The sequence below is a fragment of the Pristis pectinata genome, chromosome 4 (assembly GCF_009764475.1).
Source record: "Pristis pectinata isolate sPriPec2 chromosome 4, sPriPec2.1.pri, whole genome shotgun sequence".
Lineage (NCBI taxonomy): Eukaryota > Metazoa > Chordata > Chondrichthyes > Rhinopristiformes > Pristidae > Pristis > Pristis pectinata.
In genome coordinates this window covers 53,130,615-53,153,647 of record NC_067408.1, presented here as the reverse complement: position 1 = coordinate 53,153,647, position 23,033 = coordinate 53,130,615, and the positions used below count along the sequence as shown (strand labels likewise).

The window sequence follows — 23,033 nt, the reverse complement described above, 5'->3', positions numbered from 1 at the left end:
CCCAGGTTGCTCTCCAGTTACCTCTGTTTAAGTAGATGTGTGTGGAGGATAGGAAATTATGCAAATACTGTTAGCTTTTTAAGTGTCAACTTGTCACGATTGATGGGATTTGATGGCCTATTTATAATGAGTTACTACACCTGGTGGTAATCTGTAATTCAAAAGCTATTTTCAGTTTGTTTGTGTGCTCATAGTGAAGATTTCCTTGCTGATGTGCAGCAATCAGGAAGAGAGCCTGTATGGGCTGCTTATGAACAGGAAGCATCCTCTGGGAAATCTGAGGGTTAATAATATTTACAGTTAACAAGTCTAATGGCTTATAACTCTCTGAAACTCAACCAGCTTAATCTCAAACTTGGTGTCATTGGATCAAGAGTTGAGTTTTGAATCACACGTGTCATCACAAGACCTCTTTCTTCTACCTCTGTGACATACCCCATTTTATTTCATCAGCTAATACCCTCATCCGTGCCATAGTTATCTCCACACTTGACTATTCCAACAAATACTTTGCTGATTTTCCTCCTGTTCTCCGTAAACTTGAGCTTATTCTAAAGACAGTTGCCCTGATCCCAACTTGCATTGTCCTTTTCACCCATTCAGCTCGTGCTAGCTGACCAACATTGGCTCCTGGTTAAGCAACATCTTGATATTGGAATCCTCCTCATTTTTTTTTTACAATCCTCTATGGACTTGCCCATCGCTCTTTCTGTAATCTCTAATTCTACAACCATCCGTGATATCTGTGCTCTTCTAATTTTGATTTCTTAAACATCGCTAAATTTAATTGCTTTCACATTGGCAGTCATGCCTTCAGCTGCCAGGATCCTCAGCTCTGGAATTCCTTCCCTAAACCTCCCTGCCTCTTTTCCTTCTTAAAGTAAGTTCCTTAAAAGCTTTCTCTTTCATTCAGCTTTTGGGTACCAGTCTTAACATCTCATGTGGCTTGTAGCCAGTTATTTCTGGTTGATGGTGCTCCTGTAAAGTGCCTTGGGGCAGTTTTGATTTGTTACAGATTCTGCATTGTTATAACTTGTTGCTTTAAATTGCATTAACAGAATGGAACAAGCCTAGTAACTGGGAAGTTGTGAGCTCAAAGCTTAATGTAGAAACATATGAGTTAGGAACAGTAGGCCGCTCGGTGCCTCCAACCTGCTCCTCCATTTAATAAGATCATGGCTGACCTGATTGCTTCCTCAACTCTACATTCCTTTCACGCTCTTGCTTATCAAATATCCACCTACCCCTGCCCTAAAATATTCAGAGATTCTGCTTCCACTGTCCTTTCAGGAAGAGAGTTCCAGTGGATATAAGTCTAACCTGTCCAACCTTCGCTCATTAGAAAATCCACCCATTCCATTTTGAAAGTCAGCTCAGTAAATCTGTGCATGTGATGCCATTCAAAGTGATGCTATAAGCAGCTGATCCAGTTTGGGAAAGGGTTTAACCCTTAAGTCTTAACTGTGACTCCAATCCCACAGTGTGTTTGAATTCTGTTATGTGAAGGCACTAAATGTTTGTTCCTGCATTTAACAGGATTACAGGATAGCTGCTGGTCTAATTCTACTACTATGAAATAGAATGGAAAATGCTGGAAATACTCAGCAGGTCAGTCAGCATTTGTGGGGATTGAAGCAGAGTTAATGTTTTGGAGCAATGACCTTTTATCAGAACACTGATAAAGGTTGTTCACCTGAAACTCCAACGGATGATATACTGGGGACTGACCACCTTGCTTGTGTCTGATGCCATTTGGGACAAAGATGGTGTTTCCTGGAGTGGGTGGTCACACCAACCTTGGGGCCATGGAAGATGTGCTAGGAGTGGGGGGTAAATTCAAAATGAATCGGTGAGCAAGTGTCCAGCTTAAGGACTGGCTCCCACGTAGGGATGATGAAAGGACTCAGTAAATGAGATAGACATTTAAGAAAATAACATGTTGCATTACAGAGTACGAATAATTTGGCAACTGAACAGTGGTATAAATAAAAAGGTGATTTTACACCTATGATCTTCAAGGTTCTTTCCCACTGGGGTTTTATTCATATCTTGTTTGGAGACTAACTGAGACAGTTTGACTCCAACGGATCTATTTTCTTTGATTCCAGGATGGTCAAAAGTGAATTTTACTTTTGTATTTTATCATCAGGCAACTTTCAACTTTCCTATAGGCAAAAAATTGGCAGATGAAATTTAAGAGCAGGAAGTATAAAGTGCTACATATAGGACAGAATGGTGAAGCAATACACATCTTGAATGGTGGTAAAATGTTGGAGAAGAACCAAAACCCAACAATTCAACCCTGGTCTGCGGTCCTAGTCTGTACACATTGCAGTAGCCACTGTGTGTTCTCTACTCAGTTTTTGAAATTTGGAAATTGAACCAAATTTTGGAAGTGATGTAGAACATGCAGTTGGTGCTATATAGCACATTTAACACAACCAGAGATGAATTTCTGTGGTGAGGAGTAAGGTAGCCAAAACCCTGGGATCAGCAAACCCCCACAGGTAATAGTGAGCAAATAACCTGTTTTGGTGTTGTTGATTGAGCACAAAGCCAATAAGGTATCTTCCCTACCTCAACTGTCTTCCTTATCTAACACCATCTTTACACAAGTCTAATTTTTATATGAGTCATTCAAGTAAAGATAATGATCAGTTTTTGGCACTTAAGCAAGTCACACCCATACGCCAAACTGCCATTTCCTCCATAGAGTACTGCCAGCTACTATGCTTTTAACAAATATTGTTTTTAAATCTTTAATATACAAAACCACAAGTGCTCATTGGTGACAATACTAGTCAAGATGTAATGCATTGTAAAACACATTGTAGACACAAGAGGCTGCAGATGCTGGAATCTGGAGCAACAAGCAAACTGCCGGAGGTACTCAGCAGGTTGAGCAGCATCTGTTGGGAGGAAAAGGAATTGTTAACATTTTGTCCTGATGCAGGGTTTTGGCTCAAAATGTTAACAATTCCTTCCCCCCCCACAGATGCTTCTTGACTCACTGAGTTCCTTTAGCAGATTGTTTATTATTCTAGCAAAACTGTTTACTCATTTAACCCTTGGTAAGAATGTGGACTAAAGAAGATTATAACGATGCATGCTCCCTAATGTCAGGGACACTAGTTTGTAGTCGAGTATTCTTCCAACTATATCAATTTTCATGAACTCAAACTCCTTTCATTGTATAATCAAAGTGAACAAAGAATTGATATCCACAGATATATAGAAGTGCAGAGCTGTACAGCACAGAAACAGGCCCTTCAGCCCACCATGGCCATACTAACCATTGTACTTACCCATACTAGTCACATTTACCTGCATTTGGTCTGTAGACTTCTATGTGCTGCTGATTCAAGTGCTTGCTAGATGCTTCTTAAATATTATGAGAGTAGCACAGAAGTGGTGTATGCTGTTGCTTGAATCTGATCCACTTTATGGTGCAGTGTAGATCGGCAGTTGCACTTACAGAATGGCTTTAACAAAGGGAATAATCACCAGGTAAGGTGGTAGTTATTTAAATCTGAGGTGAGTTGGAATTTCCCTCGTAGGGTGTGGTGAATTTCCGGAATTCCTTCTCCCGAAGGGTGGTGGAGGCTAACTTGCTGGGGTATGTAAAGAGGAGGTAGATAACTTTCTGAAAGATCAATGGATTGAGAGTTATGGGGATCTGATACTGTGGAGAGTTGAGGCCTGGGGCAGGTCAGCCATGATCATATAGAAGGTTGGGGCAGGTTTGAGAGGCTTGGTGGCTTACTCCTGCCTGTATTTTCCTGTGTTCTTGGCAGCTTTCACAGATACTCAAAGTCACTTTCTCATATAGATATAATATTTCATAAAAATTAGTAATTTTTTTGCAAATTTAAAAGACCTATTAAAAAAATACACACTTAAAAACAATTTAAATTCAGTCAAATCCAAACTCTGCTTGTGTTCTGGCAGATAATTTCCCCTGTTCATTCTATTGGGATGGCTGTATTTATTCCCATCACAGGCTCAGCAGGAAGATTTCTCCATCTGAGATCTGGGAAGCCTGTGGACGTTTATGTTGCTCTGTGGTCTCCATGGGGAGCCCACCTGTTCAGCACAGGGAAGTCAACGGCACTGGTAGTGAGGCCGATGTTCCACAGCTGGGGGCTTAACTTGGAGACACAAGTAGGACATGGCATGAGCTCAGGAGTCAGGGCAGAAAATCTGCTCGCTGCGAACACATAGATGTTTAATCTGGGGAACATTCCCACGATAATGAAGTTGGACTCTGTCCTGTCCTAAATCGCAGTAGCCTGTCTTGGCAGCTCTCTCCCAAATCTCCCCACCTTATTCCAGTTTCTTTGAAGTATTTAAAGAGAAGCCAAATAAAGCCTTGAAGGTTTTGTCAGTTGAAGATGGGGTGGGAGTAGGTTAATCTGGAGTATAAACTGAGATGGAGCAACACACACAAAATGCTGGAAGAACTCAGCAGGTCAGGCAGCATTTATGGAGGGGAATAAACAGTTCACCCAAAAAGTTGACTGTTTATTTCCCTCCGTAGATGCTGTCTGACCTGCTGAGTTCCTCCAGCGTTTTGTGTGTGTTACTCCAGATTCCAGCATCTGCAGAATCTTGTGTGCCTCCATACAAACTGACATTGAGCAGTTTTGCCAGAGATCCTGTTTCACTGTGTGAGATTATTATAATTCTATGCAACTTTCTTTGTATCTTCAAAGTTATCTGAAATTGCCATTTATATTCAGTAATGCATCTGCACAGCCAGCTTTTCTGAAGCTGCTATCAGTTCTTGCTTCCTTTGTGAGAATGGCATGCGTTGAATGGAGTGTGAAGTTGTGTTGGAACGTATAGTGGAATAGTGTCCTGAATCACGGCCACACACAAAGCCATTTGGAAATATCGGCTTTCCTGTCTTCCACTGTTATGAGTCAACTCCTCTGGGAGAGAAGTCAGGGAGCAAATCAGGAAGTCACAGGGAAACTGAGTGCGATTGATAAATTATACAGGATTAGTAATCAGATTAATATATTTCTAGGGTGGGGCAACTAGACAATAATGGTGTTGAACTCGAGCAGTTCAGACTGTCCTTGAATCCCCGCATTGAGAACACATCTATGAACATGCAATATGGCACTAGCTGAGGTAGTGAAGTTCATGGGGTAATTTATTTTTCTTTTGAGGGCTCATATATTTTGCTTTCTTTTATTAATGCCACTGGATAACAGAAAGGTTAATGAGGGTGAATGAGTGCTGAGTAATAAGTAGAATTACAGAGAATCGACAGGGCAAAAGCAGCCTGTTTGTCTTCACTACCATGAACACTACCTCATTATTTCTCTTCTGCACTTTTTTTGTAACTTGTAGTAATTTTTATGCCTTGCACTGTACTGCTGCCACAAAACAACAAATTTCACAACGTATGTCAGTGATAATGAATCTGATTCTGATTCACTGATCTGTGCTGATGTTTCTTGTTGCACATGCACCTCCTCCCATCCTGTTTCGATGCATCTTATCAGTATAATCTTCTCTTCACTTCTGCCTTGTGCATTTACCGAGAGCTTCACCTTGGGTGCAGCCATCTTATTTGCATCAACCAATTCATTTGCAGTCGAGTTTGCATTCTAACCCCTAACTGGCAATAAATTAATTGCATGCTTGGTATGCATTAAGTAATATAAAAGTGTAATTTAATTTGTGCAGTGCGGAAGGTAACCATAAACAGCCTTTGTGGCTTAAAGCAATGCACATGCCTTTGTTAAACACAGCTCAAGTATAAACTAACATGGTATGGAGCTGTACAGGAGAACTCAGGATTACTTACAGCTGTTCTGTGTTGCATACAGACAGTCATAGAGTTGTACAGCATGGAAATAGGCCCTTCGGCCCAACTGGCCCATGCCGACCAAGATGCTCCATCCAAGTTAGTCTCAATTGCCAGTGTTTGGCCCATAACCTTCTAAATCTTTCCAATCTGTGTACCTGTTCAACTGACTTTTAAAAGTTGTTGTTGTTGTACCTGCCTCAACCACTTCATCTGGCAGCTCATTCTCCATACATATCAACCTTTGTGTGTGTAAAAAAAAAATTTAAAAAAAAGTTGCCCCTCAAGTTCTTATTTAATCTTCCCCCTCTCACCTTCAAGCTATGCCCTCTAGTTCTCGACTCCCCAACCATGGGAAAAAGACTGGGTGCATTCACCCTATCTATGCCCCTCATGATTTGCCCATCATGTTTCTTTGTTTTGGAGACAAAGAGACTGCAGATGCTGGAATCTGGAGTTTAAAAAAAACTGCTGAAGGAATTCAGCGGGTCGAGCAGCATCTATGGTGGGGGGGGGGGGAGGAATTGTTGATGTTTTGGGTTCAGATTCTACATCAGGGTTAAGAATGGAGAGGGAAGATGGCCAGTGTAAAGAGGAGAGGGGTATGGTCGAGGCAGGGGCTAGGAGGTGATTGGTGGACCGAGGAGGGGTGAAGGATGATGGGCAGGTGGGGGAAGGGGAGGGGTGGACTTGGGAGGCAGAGGCAGGTGGGTGATGGGTGGAAGCAGGCAAAACAAAGGACAGATGGAACCGGGTGGGGGGAGGCTGAAGATTGAGACAGCTACTGGAAGGTGTTCTTGTGTATGTTTTATCCAGTCTCTCCCCATTACTGAAATGCTCCAACCTAAGCAACGTGCTGGCGAATCTCCTCTGCACCCTCTCTAGTGCAATCACATCCTTTACGTTGGGCAAGGACCTGATGAGGGGAGAAAGGGCCAAGTATAGGCTTTGGTTCCCTCTTGGCTTGAGGGGTAAAGAAAACAGGGCCAAGTTTCCCAATCTGCAGTGTCAGGCTGGTGGTGTAGAATGGAAGGTATTGAATTCATTGCACAGTGTACGGTGCACCTGACCTTTCCAATGAAGGGAGCCATTGTGGTAACACAAGTGGATAGGGTGGTAAACAAGGCATATAGCATACTTGCCTTCATTAATCGGGACATTGACTATAAAAGTTGGCTCCCACTACTTTTCAATGGTTTTCTCAAACTATATCATGTTTAAACTTAGAAAAAATTAGGAGTGGCACTGTTGATTCTTCGCTTGAATTTGAGGAAGTTTGCAGTCCATTCATTCAATATTTTCATATGATATAGATTCCTTTTCAATAATCTTTGAACTTAGAGGAGCAGAGTTGACGACATAATAATGCTCTTTGTTCATCGAGAAGTATCAGTCCAATTTTTTTTCTTTTGAAATTTTTTTTAGTTTGTTTCATTTTATTACTTTTTTTTTCGATTTGGGTTTTTTATATAATCTTTTTCTGTCTCTTTTTGATTTTTTTTGTAATATATTTGTTTACCAAGAAACCACGGGGCCTAGAATATATTTTTTATTCTTTATGACTATATATGTTATTGTCCTCCTGATCTCTTTGTATTACCTGTACAATTACCGATGTTATATGTATTAATTTGTATTAATTTGAAAATTAATAAAAAGATTGAAAAAGAAAAAAAAAGTTGGCAAGTCGTATTGCAGCTATGTAGAACTTTGGTTAGGCCACGTTTGGAGTACTGTGTGCAGTTCTGGTCACTGCATTACAGGAAAGATGTGGTGTGGAGGCTTCGGAGAGGGTGCAGAAGAGGTTCACCAGGATGTTGTCTGGATTGGAATGTATTAGCTATAAGGAGAGGTTGGACAAACTTGGATTGTTTTCTCTGGAGCGTTGGAGGCTGAAGAGTGATCTGATAGAAGTATATAAAATTGAGAGGCATAGATAGGATAGATGGTCGGAGTCTTTTTTCCAGGGTGGAAATGTCAAATACTTGAGGACATATCTTTAAGGCAAGCTTTTTTTCCACAGAATGATAGGTGCCTGAAACACTGTGTTGGGGAAAGTGGTAGTAGCAGATGCAATAATAACATTTAAGAAGTATTTAGATGGACACATGAACAGGCAGGGGTATGGATCCTGTGTAGATTGGATGAGTTTGGATTGGCATCATTGTCACACAGGCAATTGTGGGCTGAAGGGCCTGTTCCTGTGCTGTACTATTCTTTGTTCTGTGAAGTGGCAGGGAAGATTAGGCTGGGGGGTGGGGGGGGAGGTGGAGTGAGGAAGAGCAGTGTGAATTGCTAATTTATTTGAGTATATGCACAGACGCATCAGAAACCCTGGCTGCATTTAGCCACACTTGCTTTGTTAAAGTCGAAGGGATCGACTGTCAGCAGTGCAATAACAATCAACATTAATCACCCACTTATTGGGAGGATGAATCGGGACAAAAATGAAAAGTCTGAGAGAAACGTTCACTGCAGGTTCTCAGAATATGACCTGTCTGCCAACTCACATGGTCCTTTTCTTGTTTCCCAGGGAGAACCAGTAACCTGAAGCCAAAGACTCAAATGTACGACCACATCGCCAAGTATGAAACAATGGTACCTCAGTGGCTCACCTCAGGACCTCCGGAAAACTTTCTGTCTCATAACCAGGTACAGGAAGTTAACCAGATAACTAGCTCATGTTAATTCGGTCAATAAAACAAACCACAAGATAAACTTATTAGGCAAATTAGATCATTCATCATCTGCATAACCTGATAACCAGATGAAGTTTGTTAACTGGGTAACCAGGCAGTTATGTTGTGTTACATTAATAATTACTTTGTTCTGATTTGATTATCAGGTGACAAATTTTGACTTGTAACCAGGAATAGAGTGTTTACTCAATGCCCCAAATTGCAATTGGTAAACCAGTTAGTGTCTAGACCTAATAATAGTAGGTAGCTTATTAATTTGTGCACAATGTTCTGAAGTGGAGACAGATTAATATCTTGCGTTGACCCTGCAGGAAACTCTTGAGGACAGGTCAGACAGCTGGATGCTCTGTGCTAAGGTTCAATACTGAAGGGGTGGGTGGGCCCAGAGGCAGCAAGCCAAGACAAAGGCTCCCGCCTACTCATCTGTCCACCATGCCCACAGTCCTGTGCTGTGCTTTTAGAGGGTTCTAATGCCTTCTGGGTGTGTTCTCTGAATTTCCATCAGTGTGTTGAAATGTACTTTATCTTTGCCGACCAACTTTCTAACCTTGTGGTTAATTTTTCCTGATAATTTTATTGCAGGCAAGTTCTTCATTTTGTGTTAGAGAACAGCAGTGTGCAAAGTGGCACAAACAGTAGAGCTGCTATCTCCCAGCTCCAGTGACCCAGGTTCGATCCTGACCTCTGGCACTGTCTGTGTGGAGTTTGCATGTTCTTCCTGTGACCACGTGGGTCTGCCTAGCTGCTCAGTTTCCCTCCCACATCCCAAAGAGCAGCACTCCAATCACTTCAGACAAATCCTGACGTGGTCATCAAACCGCAGATAAGGATGGCACTGTTATGGTCTGGCAGATTGACCTCTACTTTGCAGAGGCGAGACAGCAGCACTTGGACACTTCGTCTTGCCTCCCCCTGGACCATGACCCCACAAACAAACATTACTGATCTCATCACATCACATCACATCAGGACATCTCCTCTCCACAGCCTCCAACCTGATGGTGTCCCAACACCAGACTGCCCACTTCTGTCTCTTACCCATGATTGGGTGAGTCCAGGACTAGAGGGCACAATCTTAGAATTAGAGGGTACTGGTTTAAAACAGAAATGAGAAAATTCTTTAGCCAGAGGGTAGTGAAATTATGGAATTCTTTGCTACATATAGCTGTGGAGGCACAATCATTGGGGACATTTAAGGAGGAGATTGATAGGTATCTAATTAGTCAAGGTATCAAGGGATATGGGGATAAGGCTGGAAATTGGGGCTAGAGAGAAATAGTATTAGTTTAGCTCATGGAGCAGACTCGATGGGCCAAATGGCCTACTTCTGCTCCTTTGTCTTGTGATCTTGTGATTCACAAACAGGACTGTCTTGGTGGACCCATTGTTTCTCCCTTTTCTTGCCCCACCAAACTTATCTCCTCATATCTCGACTCTATCCTGTCTCCCCTTGTCCAGTCCCTTCCCACCTACATCTGAGACACCTTCCAATTCCCTAGTCCCAATTGCCTCATCTTTACCATGGATGTCTAATCTCTATACATGTCCATCCCACCACCGTGAAGATCTTAAGGTCCTCTGCTTCCTTCTGGAACAGAGACCCAACCCATTCCCCTCCACCAACACTCTCATCTGCCTGGTAGAACTTGTTCCCGCCCTGAACAACTTCAGGGTTAGAACAAGAACTTGTGTTCTTGGTCTTCTCCACGGCCACAATGAGGACAAATGCAAACCAGAAGAACAACACCTCATATTCCACTTGGGGTAGCCTACAGCCCTGTGGCAGGAGCATTGAATTTTCCAACTTCAGGTAACCCACTCCACCCACCCCAGTGTTCCTTTCCCACTTCCACCAATCCACTCAGGATCTCTCTCCCTTTGTTTATCTTTTCCATTCCTCTCCCCCACCTTGTGACTTAGACACCTCCCCCTCCCCCAACTGGTTCCATCTGCCCATCATCCTTCCATCATCTGGTTCCACCTATCGCCTACCAGCCCCTGTCACACCCCTCCCTCTCATTTCTATATACTGGCTATCTTCCCTCTACACTCTCAGTCCTGATGCAGGGTCTTGATCTGAAATGTCATTCATCTCTTTGCCTCCACAGATGATGCAAAATCCACTGAGTTCTTCCAGCAGTGTTTTTTGCTCCAGATTCCAGCATCTGCAGTCATTTGTCTCCAGTCCCAAACACTTCACTGGCAACCAAGTCCTTTTGTATTTGCTACTGTATTGATATTGTGATATTGGTTGAATAGTAAGATATAGTGAAGAATTCCCCTGCATTTCCTTAAAATCAAGTCATTTGCTCTCTTCTATTTACCTGAGAGGGCAGGTGAGGTTTCAATTTAATGTCTCATCTGAGTGCGATAACATTAAAGACAAGGCCAGCAACATTAAATTACAAAGAGCATCAGTTACTCTGTGAACTTGATAATTAGTGAAGCTAACCCATTAAAAAGGTACAGCAAACTATCAGGATACAATGGTTCTCGGGTTAATCTGTTATTGCACCTTGCATACATATTTCCGTGACCCCTTCAGCAGAAATTGTCGGGATTAATCATGAGTGGGTGGTCTGGCCATTTTGTAGCGTGATGATTAGTTGATGCAGCAAACACTGTTCTGTAGCTGCAACACTATTCTGCGTTCTGTTTTTCTTTTTTTTACAATAAACCAACACCAATACCTTGATATTACTGATGAGCTGTTTGGATGGTGTGCAAACAAAAAGCTTTTCACTATCTTGGTACATGTGACAATAATTTCCCAATACACACTTGGGCCCTGCTTGTTCTGTGCCAATCCCAAGCATACCATGTAGTATACCTTATTAAGTGAGCCAGGTCCCACTGCACTACCGGACAGTGTATTTAAAAACACAAAATGCTGGAAATACTCAGCAGGTCAGACTGCATCTGTGGGAAGAGAAATAGAGCTAAGGTTTCAGTTTGAAGACCCTTCATCAGAACTGGGAAACAGAAACCACTGAGGGTGAACAAAGCAAGAGAGAAAGACAGAAATCCTTTTGGAGAACAGAGTAGAGCTGCTTCAGGTTGGGCATTCCTAGAAGAGGCATGGCAGTGAATTCAACAAGTAAATGAAAATCAATAAAACTGTACATGCTGGAAATCTTAAAATGAAAACAGAAAATGCATTTTCTGTTTTTTTTATTTTAAATTTCCAGAACCTGCATTTTTTAAATTTTCATTTACCAGACTTTTTAACTAGGTTGTATTCATTTTAATTCTTCCCAGGCCAGAAGGCCATGAATCCGATAAAACAGAGAATATAATTGAGGCTGACATTACACTACTACCATTTTGGATAAGACATTTAATTGAACTTGCCTGGAATGGGTGGGTTGTCTTGATGAAAGGTTGGAGAGACCAGGCTTGTATTCACTGGAGTTTAAGAGAATGAGAGGGGTTTGATTGAAACGTAAAATCCTGAGGGATCTTGACAGAGTGGATGTGGACAGGATGCTTCCTCTTATGGGAGAATATAGAACTAGTAGTCACTGTTTTCTTAAAAAAAAAACGCCCAATGCTTAAGGTACAGATGAAGCAATTTATTTTCTGAGGGTGGTGAGTCTTTGGGACTCTCTTCCTCAAACGGAGAGCAGTCTTTGTATATTTTTAATGCAAATATAGCTAGATTTGTAATGAGGTGAAAGTCTTGGGGTTGAGGTCACAGATCAGTCACAATTTCAATAAATGGCGAGTGACCTAGTGGTTTCCAGCTGTGCCTAATTCATACGTATGCAATGAGCATATGTGTGTTCATTGGATGTATTCAAAAAAATCCCCTAGCACTATTCGTAGATGAACAGGGACTTGTCCCTGTTGTCAGGACCGATGCCCATATCTTCGCCTACTTTGGGATACCCGATCACCTGGTCACTTCTTTCCCTGTTGTTTGTGGGATCTTGCTGTGCACATTTCAACCACTACCTTTCCCTAGCCTATGATTGTGACCATTGCAGAAGCTGGCTGTGGGTTTACTGTAGGATGCCCGAGGCTGTGAAAGGTGCTATATAAGTGCAAGTTCTCTCGAATTTTTTTTTCGGTGAGCGCATTGTCTTGTTGAGGTGGATTGTCCCTTTGTACAGTATGCAACTGAATCGCCTGCTCCTCAGCCGACAAAGAGGAGGGTCACATTGCGGAGCTGTGGCTGCAGCCCGACATCTAATGGATGCAGACAAGGGGCTCCTGGCTTGGAAATGCTGCAAATATTCAGTTGCCTGAAATTGATGCGACGGAGACCAGTCACAGCAAGTGACTCAACTACAGCTGAATAAATTACATCTGATGGGGTTTTCTCTCTTTTCATTCCTCTCTCCACCCTCCCTCCTCGTGCACACAGCATCCAACGTGGGCAGAGATCCGAGTCACAGCCGAAGGAAGAGACCATGTTTTACAGATCCAGAAAAATGAGTAAGTAAAACATTAAATGCAATGGAGGAAACTGTGCAGAATAGAGAGCACTGTAGATGGAGACAGGTATAATATTGGTTACAGGACACAAATGATATATTGAATTAAGGGGAGTGTCAATATTGAGATACGGTATGAAATGTTGGACACTCAGTAAATCAGAGTGCTGAATGCAGGATTCAGTAATATCCAAGCTTGAAGAAAGGGAAATTGCTCTTGATGCTGAACACTGAACAACAGAAGCGTAATGTAAAATGGAAAGGCTTTAGATTACTGATTATGAGTTACCATTGGCTGCAGGCAGGGTTTGTGTTTATATATTTAAAAAAAATTAAGCAGTTCATTATAGGAATGACTCAAATCATAGATTTGTTCTGGTACAGGAGGGTACCATATCCTCCAAATTACTTTCTCACCAGTGCCTGTCCAATTCCCTTTCGGAGGCACTGATTGATTTTTGTTTCCACCAACCATCGAATGAATGAATTCTAGACATAACTACTACATATGTGAGGGGGAAAAAGGTTTTCCTCACTTCCCCCTTACCTTTTGCCCAGAATTTTAAACCTGTGACCCCTGTTCTTGAACCAAATGCTAACAGGAATAGCTTCCTGCTGTTAACAGTGTCAAAAACCTGTCATAATTTTATGAGTGCACCTTTATCAATTCTCCTCTCAACCTTCCTTGCTCCCAGGAGAACAACTCCAGCTTCTCCATTCGAAGTCTTGTAGCTGAAGTCCTTCATCCCAGGAACCATTCTTTTCTGTACCCTCTCCAGTACCTTCCTATGCGGTGACCAGAATTGGATGCAATCCTCCAGTTATGGCCTAGTTAGATACAACACGTCTTCCCAGTGTTTGTGCTCCAATGCTTTTATTGTTTAACCTCTCCTAACGTGCCCTACCTCTTTCAAGGATTAATGCACAGTGCCACCCCAATGCCTCTCATCCTGCACATCCTTTAGAAATGTACCACTAAGCCTATGTTGTCTCTCCTTATTCACCTCTCGCTTCTCTGTATTACATTTCATCCACCACGTCTGCCAATTCAGCCAGCCTAACTATGCCTCCTTGGAGTCTCACTTGGACACCCACTTCTAAACAGTAAAAGGGACTAGGACCAAGCAATGTGACCAGTGAAGACCCACAAATATCTGTGTTGGGGTTGAATCTAAGGATCACATTTATATTATGCAATGGAGTAGAAAGCCACCCAAGTTTGCTGATGACACAAATATTCACAGCACTTTAATCAATGTAGAAGTAAGTGTTAATCACAGAATATTAATAGAATTGTTATGGCACAGAAGGAGACTATTTGGCCAGTTGAGTCAATGCTGGGCCCCTGTAGAGCAATTCTGCTGGCCCCATTTCCTTACTAGGGAAAGGGTGGTACTGGAACTAATCTTTGGAGTGTAGCTGGGCAAGTGGTGGGAGTCTCGAGTGAAAAGGTCTAACAAGGTTATAAGTCTGATGAACAATTCCAACAAGGTTAAACCGTTCCTTTGGGGCATGCATAGGCAATCTTCATAAGTGTGCCACAGGTGGTACAATTGATGGGATTGTGGAGAGAATACGCAACAGGGAAAACTAGTGGGGCAATGAGAGCCAGCATAAACTCAGTGGGCCAAATGGGCTCTTTCTGTGTTGTAAAGAAATACACCACAGTGAACAAAGCTACATGAAGTGGCTTGTACTATATATACACTAGTACCATTGTAGCTGCTCCCTTCTATATCTACATTGGCACATCAAGATCATCCATCCCAGCATACAATGATCGAGACTTAGATTCATGCAGTCGTACAGAATGGAAACTTCAGCCACCCATCTACACTAATCCCATTTTGTTTTCCCCACATTCCCATCATTCACCACAGGTTCTCCCTGCACCCACCTACACACTGGGCAATTTAGAGTGGCCAGTTAATTTACCAACCTCCAAATCTTTGGGGTGTGCGAGGAAACCCCCACAGTCACCGGAAGAACATGCAAACTCCACACAGGCAGCACCCAAGGTCAGGATGGAACCCTGGAGCTGTGAGGCAGTAGCTCTATAAGCTGTGCCACTGCACATTAATACCTGGACTGTCAGAACTCATGTCTTAATAAAGAAAGAAGCTTCTATTGGAAGCAGTGTGTGTTTTATTGAATTCTACTGATTTAATTCTGGGTTTGAGGTTCTGCAGAACTTACTGTGAAGCAATCTTGTTAATTTGCAGCCTGACATATCCTCCCTCTAATGAAATGAACCAGAGAGGTAAAACAGTCTCTGTTTTCATCCTAAGTCACAGACATAAAGTAAGCTGCCCCTAATCAGAATCAGGTTTATTACCACTGACATATGTCATGAAATTTGTTGTTTTGCAGCAGCAGTACAGTGCTAGAATAAAGATTACTATAAGTTACAAAGATAAATAATGTAAAAGAGGAATAATGAGGTAATGTTCATGGGTTCATGGACCATTCAGAAATCTGATGGTGGGTGGGGGAGGGGGGGGGGGGTGGAAGAAGCTGTTCCTGAAATGTTGAGTGTGGGTCTTGAGGCTCCTTTACCTACTCTCTGATGGTAGTAACGTGAAGTGGGCATGTACCGGTGGTGAGGATCCTTAATGATGGATGCTACCTTCTTGAGGCACCACCTCTTGAAGATGTGCTTGATGGTAGAGAGGGTTGTGCCCGTGATGGAGCTGGCTGAGTCTACAACCTTCTGCAGCCTCTTTTGATCCTGCACATTGGAACCTCCATTCCAGATGGTGATGCAGCCAGTCAGAATGCTCTCCACCATACATCTGTAGAAATTTGCAAGAGTGTTTGGTGACACATCAAATCTCCTCAAACTCCTAACGAAGTAGAGCTGCTGGTATGCCGCCTTGGTGATTGCATCAATGTGTTGGGCCCAAGACAGATCCTCTGAGATGTTGACGCCCAGGAACTTGAAGCTGCTCACCCTTTCCACTGCTGACCCCTCAATGAGGACTGGTGTGTGTTCTCCTGATTTCCCCTTCCTGAAGTCCACAATCAATTCCTTGGTCTTGCTGATGTTGAGTTCGAGGTTGTTATTGTGACACCACTCAACCAACCGATTTATCTTACTCCTGTACACTTCCTCATCGCCATCTGAGAATCTGCCAACAACAGTGGTGTCATCGATGAATTCATAGATGGATTTTGAGCTGTGCCTAGCCACATAGTCATAAGTGTAGGGAAAGTAGAGCAGTGAGCTAAGCACACATCCTTGAGGTGTGCCTGTGTTGAAATGAGGGGGAGATGTTACTACCGATCTGTACTGACTGTGGTCTCCCGATAAGGAAGTCAAGGATCCAGTTGCAGAGGGAGGTATGGAGGCCCAGGTTTTGAAACTTGTTGATTTGTACTGAGGGGATGATGGTGTTGAATGCTGAGCCATAATCGATAAACAGCAGTTGGTCGGCTTAGATTTTCTGTACCCTGCCAGATACCCCATCAGGGCCTGATGTCTTGCAAGGGTTCACCTCCTTGAAGGATGTTCTGACATCGACCTCTGAGACAGAGATCACAGGGTTGCCAGATGCTGTGGGGATTTGCACAACTGTAGTGTTATTCTCCCTTTCAAAGTGTGCATAAAAGGCATTGAGCTCAACAGGGAGTGAAGCATCACTGCCACTTACACTGTTAGGTTTCGCCTTGTAGGAAGTAATGGCATGTAAACCCTACCACAGCTGTTGTGCATTAGTTTGTGTCTCTAACATCACACAGAATTGCCTTTTTGCTCTCTCAATGGCCTTCTATAGATCATACCTGGACGTATTGTAGGGTACTGGATTGCCAGTCTTGAATGCCACAGATCTAGCTCTCAGCAGACTGTAAACCTCCTGGTTCATCCAGGGCTTCTGGTTTGGGAAAACTTGGTATGTTCTTGATGGTACATACTCATCCATGCAGGGTATTTATAGGAATTATGGGTATTTATAGATTTTCCTTTAAAGTGTCTTTGTTCCATTTCAGTTGAGTATGGTAAGTGCTTAGCAATCAATAGGTCACATTGCAGCAACATGTCAATCAATTAGTTCCAGGTTGTACATAAGGGAGTTTGTAACCAGAAATGAATCAGCTGAACGTGAATATGCTTTAAACCTTCAATATTTTGCTCTGTGTCCTTCAATATTCAGCATTATTGAACCCCAAAGCAAGTTCATCGAGAATTAAGTGTGTCCTGATCTCGCAAGGAGAAAAAGCATACCGGGGCTTTGATCAGGGCATTATTTGTTATTTATTCAGATTAACAGTGTATACTGAGGGATGAGTTGGGTTGACACTTCAATGCAGTACTGAGGAACTGCTGCATTGTTGGAGGTGTTGGATTTTTGATAGGAGGCTAAATCAAGACTCTATCTGCTCTCTTGGGTGGTGAACTTAAAGGATTACATTTCAAATAAGAGCAGGAATGGGGGTTATCCCTTGGCTAATATTTATCCCCCAATAAATTCTTCTTTAAAACAAAAATGACTACCACATCCTTGCTGCTTGAGAGAGCTTGCTCAGCACATATTGGCTACTGTGTTTCAGCATTACAGCAGTGATTACACTTCTAGAAAGCAGGTCACTACCCAGTTTTACTTGTACCTGTCTAGTTATCCAAGGGCTGTGAGGAAGAGTACAAATCAATTTCTATCCTTTCTCTTTCAGATGCTGACTACATGCTGTGTGTCTTAATTTCCAATATTCACCTTTTCCTTACCAGGATCAGATTTATTATCACTGACTAATATGATGTGAAATTTGTTTTGCAGTAGCAGTACAGTGCAAGGACATTAAAACATTACTGTAAATTACAAAATAAATAGTGCAAAAAATAAAGGAACAATGAAGTAGTGTTCATGGATCATTCAGAAATCTGATGGTGGAGGGGAAGAAGCTGTTCCTGAATCATTGAATGTGGGTCTTCAGGCTCCTGTACTTCCTCCCCGATGGTAGTAATGAGTAGAGGGCATGTCCTGGATGGTGAGGGTCCTTGGTGATGGATGCCATCTCTGTATCTTAAATTTGTAATTCCCACAGGATGGTTTAATATCGTTTTCTGTCGAAGGTAAACAGGAAACAGAACTGAGAGTTCACCTGCTCTTTGTAGTGGAGGGTTGAAGACTTGTAGGACTTCCTTTTAAAAGAACCTGAAGAATATGTCAACATAGGTCCTGTCATTGAATATAGTGCAACAGCCCTGTTTATATTGGAAAACCCCTTAACTACCAAATCCAGTATCCCACAGGGTTCCCTGTTACATTATTCCCCCCCCTAAGCATTCAAGCAATACCTGTTTTCATTAGTCCTCATTTAAACCTAGTTGGTGTCTCTCATGATAGATCTTGGCACTTTGCCTCAGATTGTTAATGAAATTGAAATATCAGAAATCTCACCTTCCAAATAAAAATGCTTGCACTGCAACTATGTATTTGAATGCCATTCTGGCAGTCCTTCTAAATGTGTTCCAAGCAACAGTGTGAAGATTTATGAAGGGAATGTCAAGGAAGTTGGTTTAGCAGGATCTGGTTGAAAGCACATTACTCTAACAGCCAGAGCACATTGCTTTAAAAAGATTCATCCTGTGTCTGCAGCAGTGATCTCATAATTTCAAGGTCTTTATCCTTGGCAATTGTTACAGTTTCTCCTTTGAGAAGTTGACCTTAAAATTGAACATCAGCCAATTTATGCATTGTTGAGAGTATTTTTGTTGGTCCAAGAACTATCTAATGTGCAAAAACATTTGTCTCAATGGAGAAGTTCAGGGTTGTCTTATTAACTATAAAAGGACATATAAAAGGATTTTATCTGCAGTTATTGTGAGGCAGAGAGTTACCATGAATAGATCACTTCTCAAAAGTACTGTAAAGTGTAGGTTCCCATTTTAGTATAATCACTTGTGTGGGGTAAGTAAGCTTGAGATATGGATATATAATAACATGGGAAGGAATCCAACATTCATTCCAAGGCAATTTTACAAAATGATTCTAATATTGCATTAAGAGTACTCAGAATAAATTATGACAAATTAGGTCAAAGCAGTCCATTTGGTCAACACCCTTTCCTTCACCATAAGAATCCCAACCACTGGATGCACTGCACCAACTCACCAAAGCTTCTTTGATGCCACTTCCCAACCTTGTAGGTGAATAGAAAGGCTGTCACCTCCCATTTTCTTCTAAGCTGCACTCCACTCAATCTGGCCATTAGTGTCATTGCTTCATTGTCCCTTGTTCAAAATCCTGAAACATCTTGAAGTTAGGGTTAGCACCAACTGCTACACCATCTTTCCAAGGGTAACTAGGGATGGCTAATAAATACCAGCTTTAAAACGGGAATCAGGCAGTTCCTATAAACAGGCACCTGATCAGCAGGTTATTGTCCATAGCTGAAAATTTATCTCCTGTTGTCCTTCAACTCAAAGCTGTGAACCAGTACACGTTCCCCAGTCTTTCCTGAGCCTGGAATAGAGAGGAGAGGATCCACAATTTGCACCTGATGCTATGCCAAGAGGTACAGTGAAATGTGGAGAGGAGAACAATTAGCTGGCAGGACAATGGCAAATCTAGGTTAGCACAACAAAGTGTGAGGAAATAGACACTGGGCGTTATAATTGTAACTGGAAATCAAGTTCAAGTTTATTGTTGTCATAGGTATACATATGCAAAGTATAAATGCCATGAAAATTAGATTTTTTCAACAGCTGCAAAGTACATTACAAGACAAAGACAAACATAGTTTTCATGAACTTAAATTAACATAACAAATTATACATAACTTGCGCATGTACCAAATAACAACAACACTAGTGCAAGATTGTGTGTGAGAGAGAGAAAAATGTAGTTCAGGGTGGTAAATCCTGGTTTAGTGGGGGAATTGGTGTGAATGCAATTCATAGAAATGGAAATGGTGCAGAAGAAGACCACAGAGGAGACGAGCCTGCAGATGCTGGAATCTGGAGCAACAAACAAGATGCTGGAGGAGCTCAGTGGGTCAGGCAGCATCTGTGGAGGGAAATGGACATTCAGTGTTTCGGATCGAGACCCTTCATCTGGACGAAGGTCATTTGTTCCTTCAGGTCTTTGCTGGTGCTGTGCAAGAGTAAATCGACCACTGTGACCCCCAGCCCTTTCCCTGTGGCTTTCCAGATCTTTAATATAGGAACACAGTAGGTCATCCGGCCTTTTGAACCTGCTCTACCTTTCATTATGATCATGCCTGATCATCCAAATTCAATACCTGGTTCCATCTTTCTCCATATATCCCTTGAACACTTTACCACTAAAATCAATATCTAACTCCTTGAAAATATTTAACGATTTTGCTTCAACTGCTTTCAGTGATAGAGAATTACACAGATTGGTAGTTCCCTATTTATTTGCTCCTTCCCTTCTGAAATAGTGGACTTGTAGCGGCCCGGACCTGCAGGACTCAAACCGCCATTGGTGGGTGCATGCGTGGGAGCGCGACGCAGACTAACCACGGGGTGGGCCTTGCGGCAGGGACCGCACGTCATGTCCGCCGGAGAGGCTCTCGGTTACTTTAGTGAGCGCGCGTGCTTTGTTTGAGTCAGTAAAGTGTGCTCCAGTCCAGCCTCCGCATTTCTGCATTTTCTTTCCTGCCATGCACTGCGTTCGGCTACATTTGGTGACCCAGACGCTCCCAGACAGCATCTGGAACCCACGACATGAATCCCAACGACTCGCACAACGCAGTCTCGTTCAAGGTCCCGACTTTCTGGGCTGCTCAGCCCCATGTTTGGTTCGAGCAGGCTGAGGCCCAGTTCAGCATCAGAGGCATTACAGCCGATGCCACGCGGTACTACTACGTGGTCAGCGCACTCGACCAGGACATGGCAGCGCGGATCATCGACTTCCTGCACCATCCACCTATGGAGGACAGGTACATTAAAATCAAGGCACTCCTCCTCCGCACTTTCAGATTCTCCCACTGCGAACGAGCCGCACGGCTCCTGTGCATGGACGGCCTGGGCGACCACAAGCCATCTGAGCTGATGGACGACATGCTGGCGCTCATGGATGGCCATAAACCCTGCCTCCTTTTCAAGCAGCTGTTCCTTGAGCAACTGCCAGAGGACATTTTCCCCCTCCTCGTGGGTGAAGATTTCAGCGACCCGTGCAGCCTCGCGGCCAGGGCATTTTGTGGCAGAGTAAGCAGCGGGGAGCAGCTTCCATCTGCCTAACCACGACCACGCAGCCTAAGGCCAAGACCCCACAACTGAAACCGCTGAGACCCACGGGGGACAAAGACGAGGATTTGGACCAATGGTGTTTTTACCATTAGAGGTGGGGGTCAAATGCGCGCCGCTGCCATCCACCGTGTGCCTTCCCAGGAAAGGCCAGGGCCGGCCGTCGCTAGTGGCTTCGACAGCTGGCCATCGCGACAGCCTCCTGTTCCTCTGGGACCGACACTCCGGCGACGTTTCCTGGTGGACACCAGGGCTGAGATCAGCGTCCTTACCCCCTCAAACATGGACACCCGTACCGCAGCCCCAACCTCACCGCCGCGAACGGCACCACCATCCGGACGTACGGCTCGCGTACCATCCCACTGCGTTTCGGCCCCAGCTGTTTTACCTGGACCTTCACGGTAGCAGCGGTGTCGCGGCCATTACTAGGGGCGGATTTCCTACGGGCCAACCGCCTTCTGGTCGACCTGAAAGGCTGGCGTTTGATCCACGCAGAGACTTTCCAAACCTTCCAGCTCAGGGAAGCCCAGTTCCCGGCCCTTCACCTGGACTCCGTCACGCTCTTGGGTGATGAGTTTGCCAGGGTGCTAGCGGATATCCCCTCCATCATCACCCCACAGTTCTCCACTACCGACCCCAAGCACGGCGTACAGCACCACATTCCCACACAAAGACCACCGCTGCACGCCCGGGCCGGTAGGCTGCCACCCGACAAGCTTCACCTCACCAAGGAGGAGTTACGGAAAATGGAGGAGATGAGGATCATCCGCCGCTCGGACAGTCCTTGGGCATCGCCGCTGCACATGGTGCCCAAGTCCGCAGGAGCTTGGAGGCCCTGCAGGGACTACAGGAGACTTAACAAAGCCACAACCGCCGACAGATATCCGGTGCCCCACATCCAGGACTTCACGGCCAACCTCCACGGGGCGACCATCTTTTCAAAAATCGACCTGGTTCGAGGTTATCATCAGATCCCCGTACACCCCGACGATGTGCCCAAGACAGCCCTCATCACCCCTTTCGGGCTGTTTGAATTCCTAAGGATGCCCTTCGGCCTCAAGAACACCGCTCAGCCTTTCCACAGGCTAATGGGCTCAGTTTGGCGAGGCCTGGATTTCATTTTCATCTACCTAGACGACATCCTGGTGGCCAGCAAGTCACGCAAGGAGCACATGGCACATCTGCGCCAGCTCTGCCAGCGCCTGAGCGACCACGGACTGGCAATCAACCCAGCGAAGTGCCAGTTCGGGCTGCCGGAAATCAACTTCTTGGGCCACCAGCTCAACCAGCATGGAGCCACCCCTCTGCCAGAAAAAGTTCAGGCTATCTGCCAGTTTCCCAAACCCAGCATGGTCAAGGGCCTGCAAGAGTTCGTGGGGATGGTGAATTTCTACCACCGGTTCGTGCCGGCGGTGGCGCGCATCATGAAATCCCTGTTCGGTCTGATGGCCGGCAAGGCCAAGGAGGTGGAGTGGGACGCGGAGTCCACAGAAGCTTTCGAGCGGACCAAAGAGGTGTTGGCGAAGGCAGCCCTCCTAGTACACCCGAGGGTCGATGTACCCACGGCGCTCACAGTCGACACTTCCAACACGACGGTCGGCAGAGTCCTGGAGCAGCTTGTCGAGAGCCAGTGGTGACTGCTCGCCTTTTTCAGCCAACACCTGCGACCGCCGGAGGTGAAGTACGGCGCTTTCGACAGGGAGTTGCTAGTGCTCTACCTAGCCTTCCGGCACTTCTGGTATTTCCTTGAAGGACAGGATTTCACCGCATATACGGACCACAAGCCCCTCACCTTCGCCCTCGCAAAGGTATTGGACCCATGGTCGGCTCGGCAACAGAGGCACCTCTTGTTTATCTCGGAGTTTACCACC

The 23,033-nt window shown here is 44.1% G+C and overlaps 1 protein-coding gene across 2 annotated transcripts in view; it reads left to right on the top strand.

Moving 5' to 3' along the window:
* The window catches only part of adam19b (ADAM metallopeptidase domain 19b), a 134,619-nt gene that overhangs the window by 16,610 nt on the left and 94,976 nt on the right, over positions 1-23,033 (top strand). For both annotated transcript variants that reach the window (XM_052014409.1, XM_052014408.1), the window contains exons 2-3: positions 8,352-8,470; positions 12,884-12,954. In XM_052014409.1, the coding sequence (XP_051870369.1) occupies positions 8,406-8,470; positions 12,884-12,954 (136 nt within the window). In that variant the 5' untranslated portion in view covers positions 8,352-8,405. The remainder of the gene's footprint in view (positions 1-8,351; positions 8,471-12,883; positions 12,955-23,033) is intronic.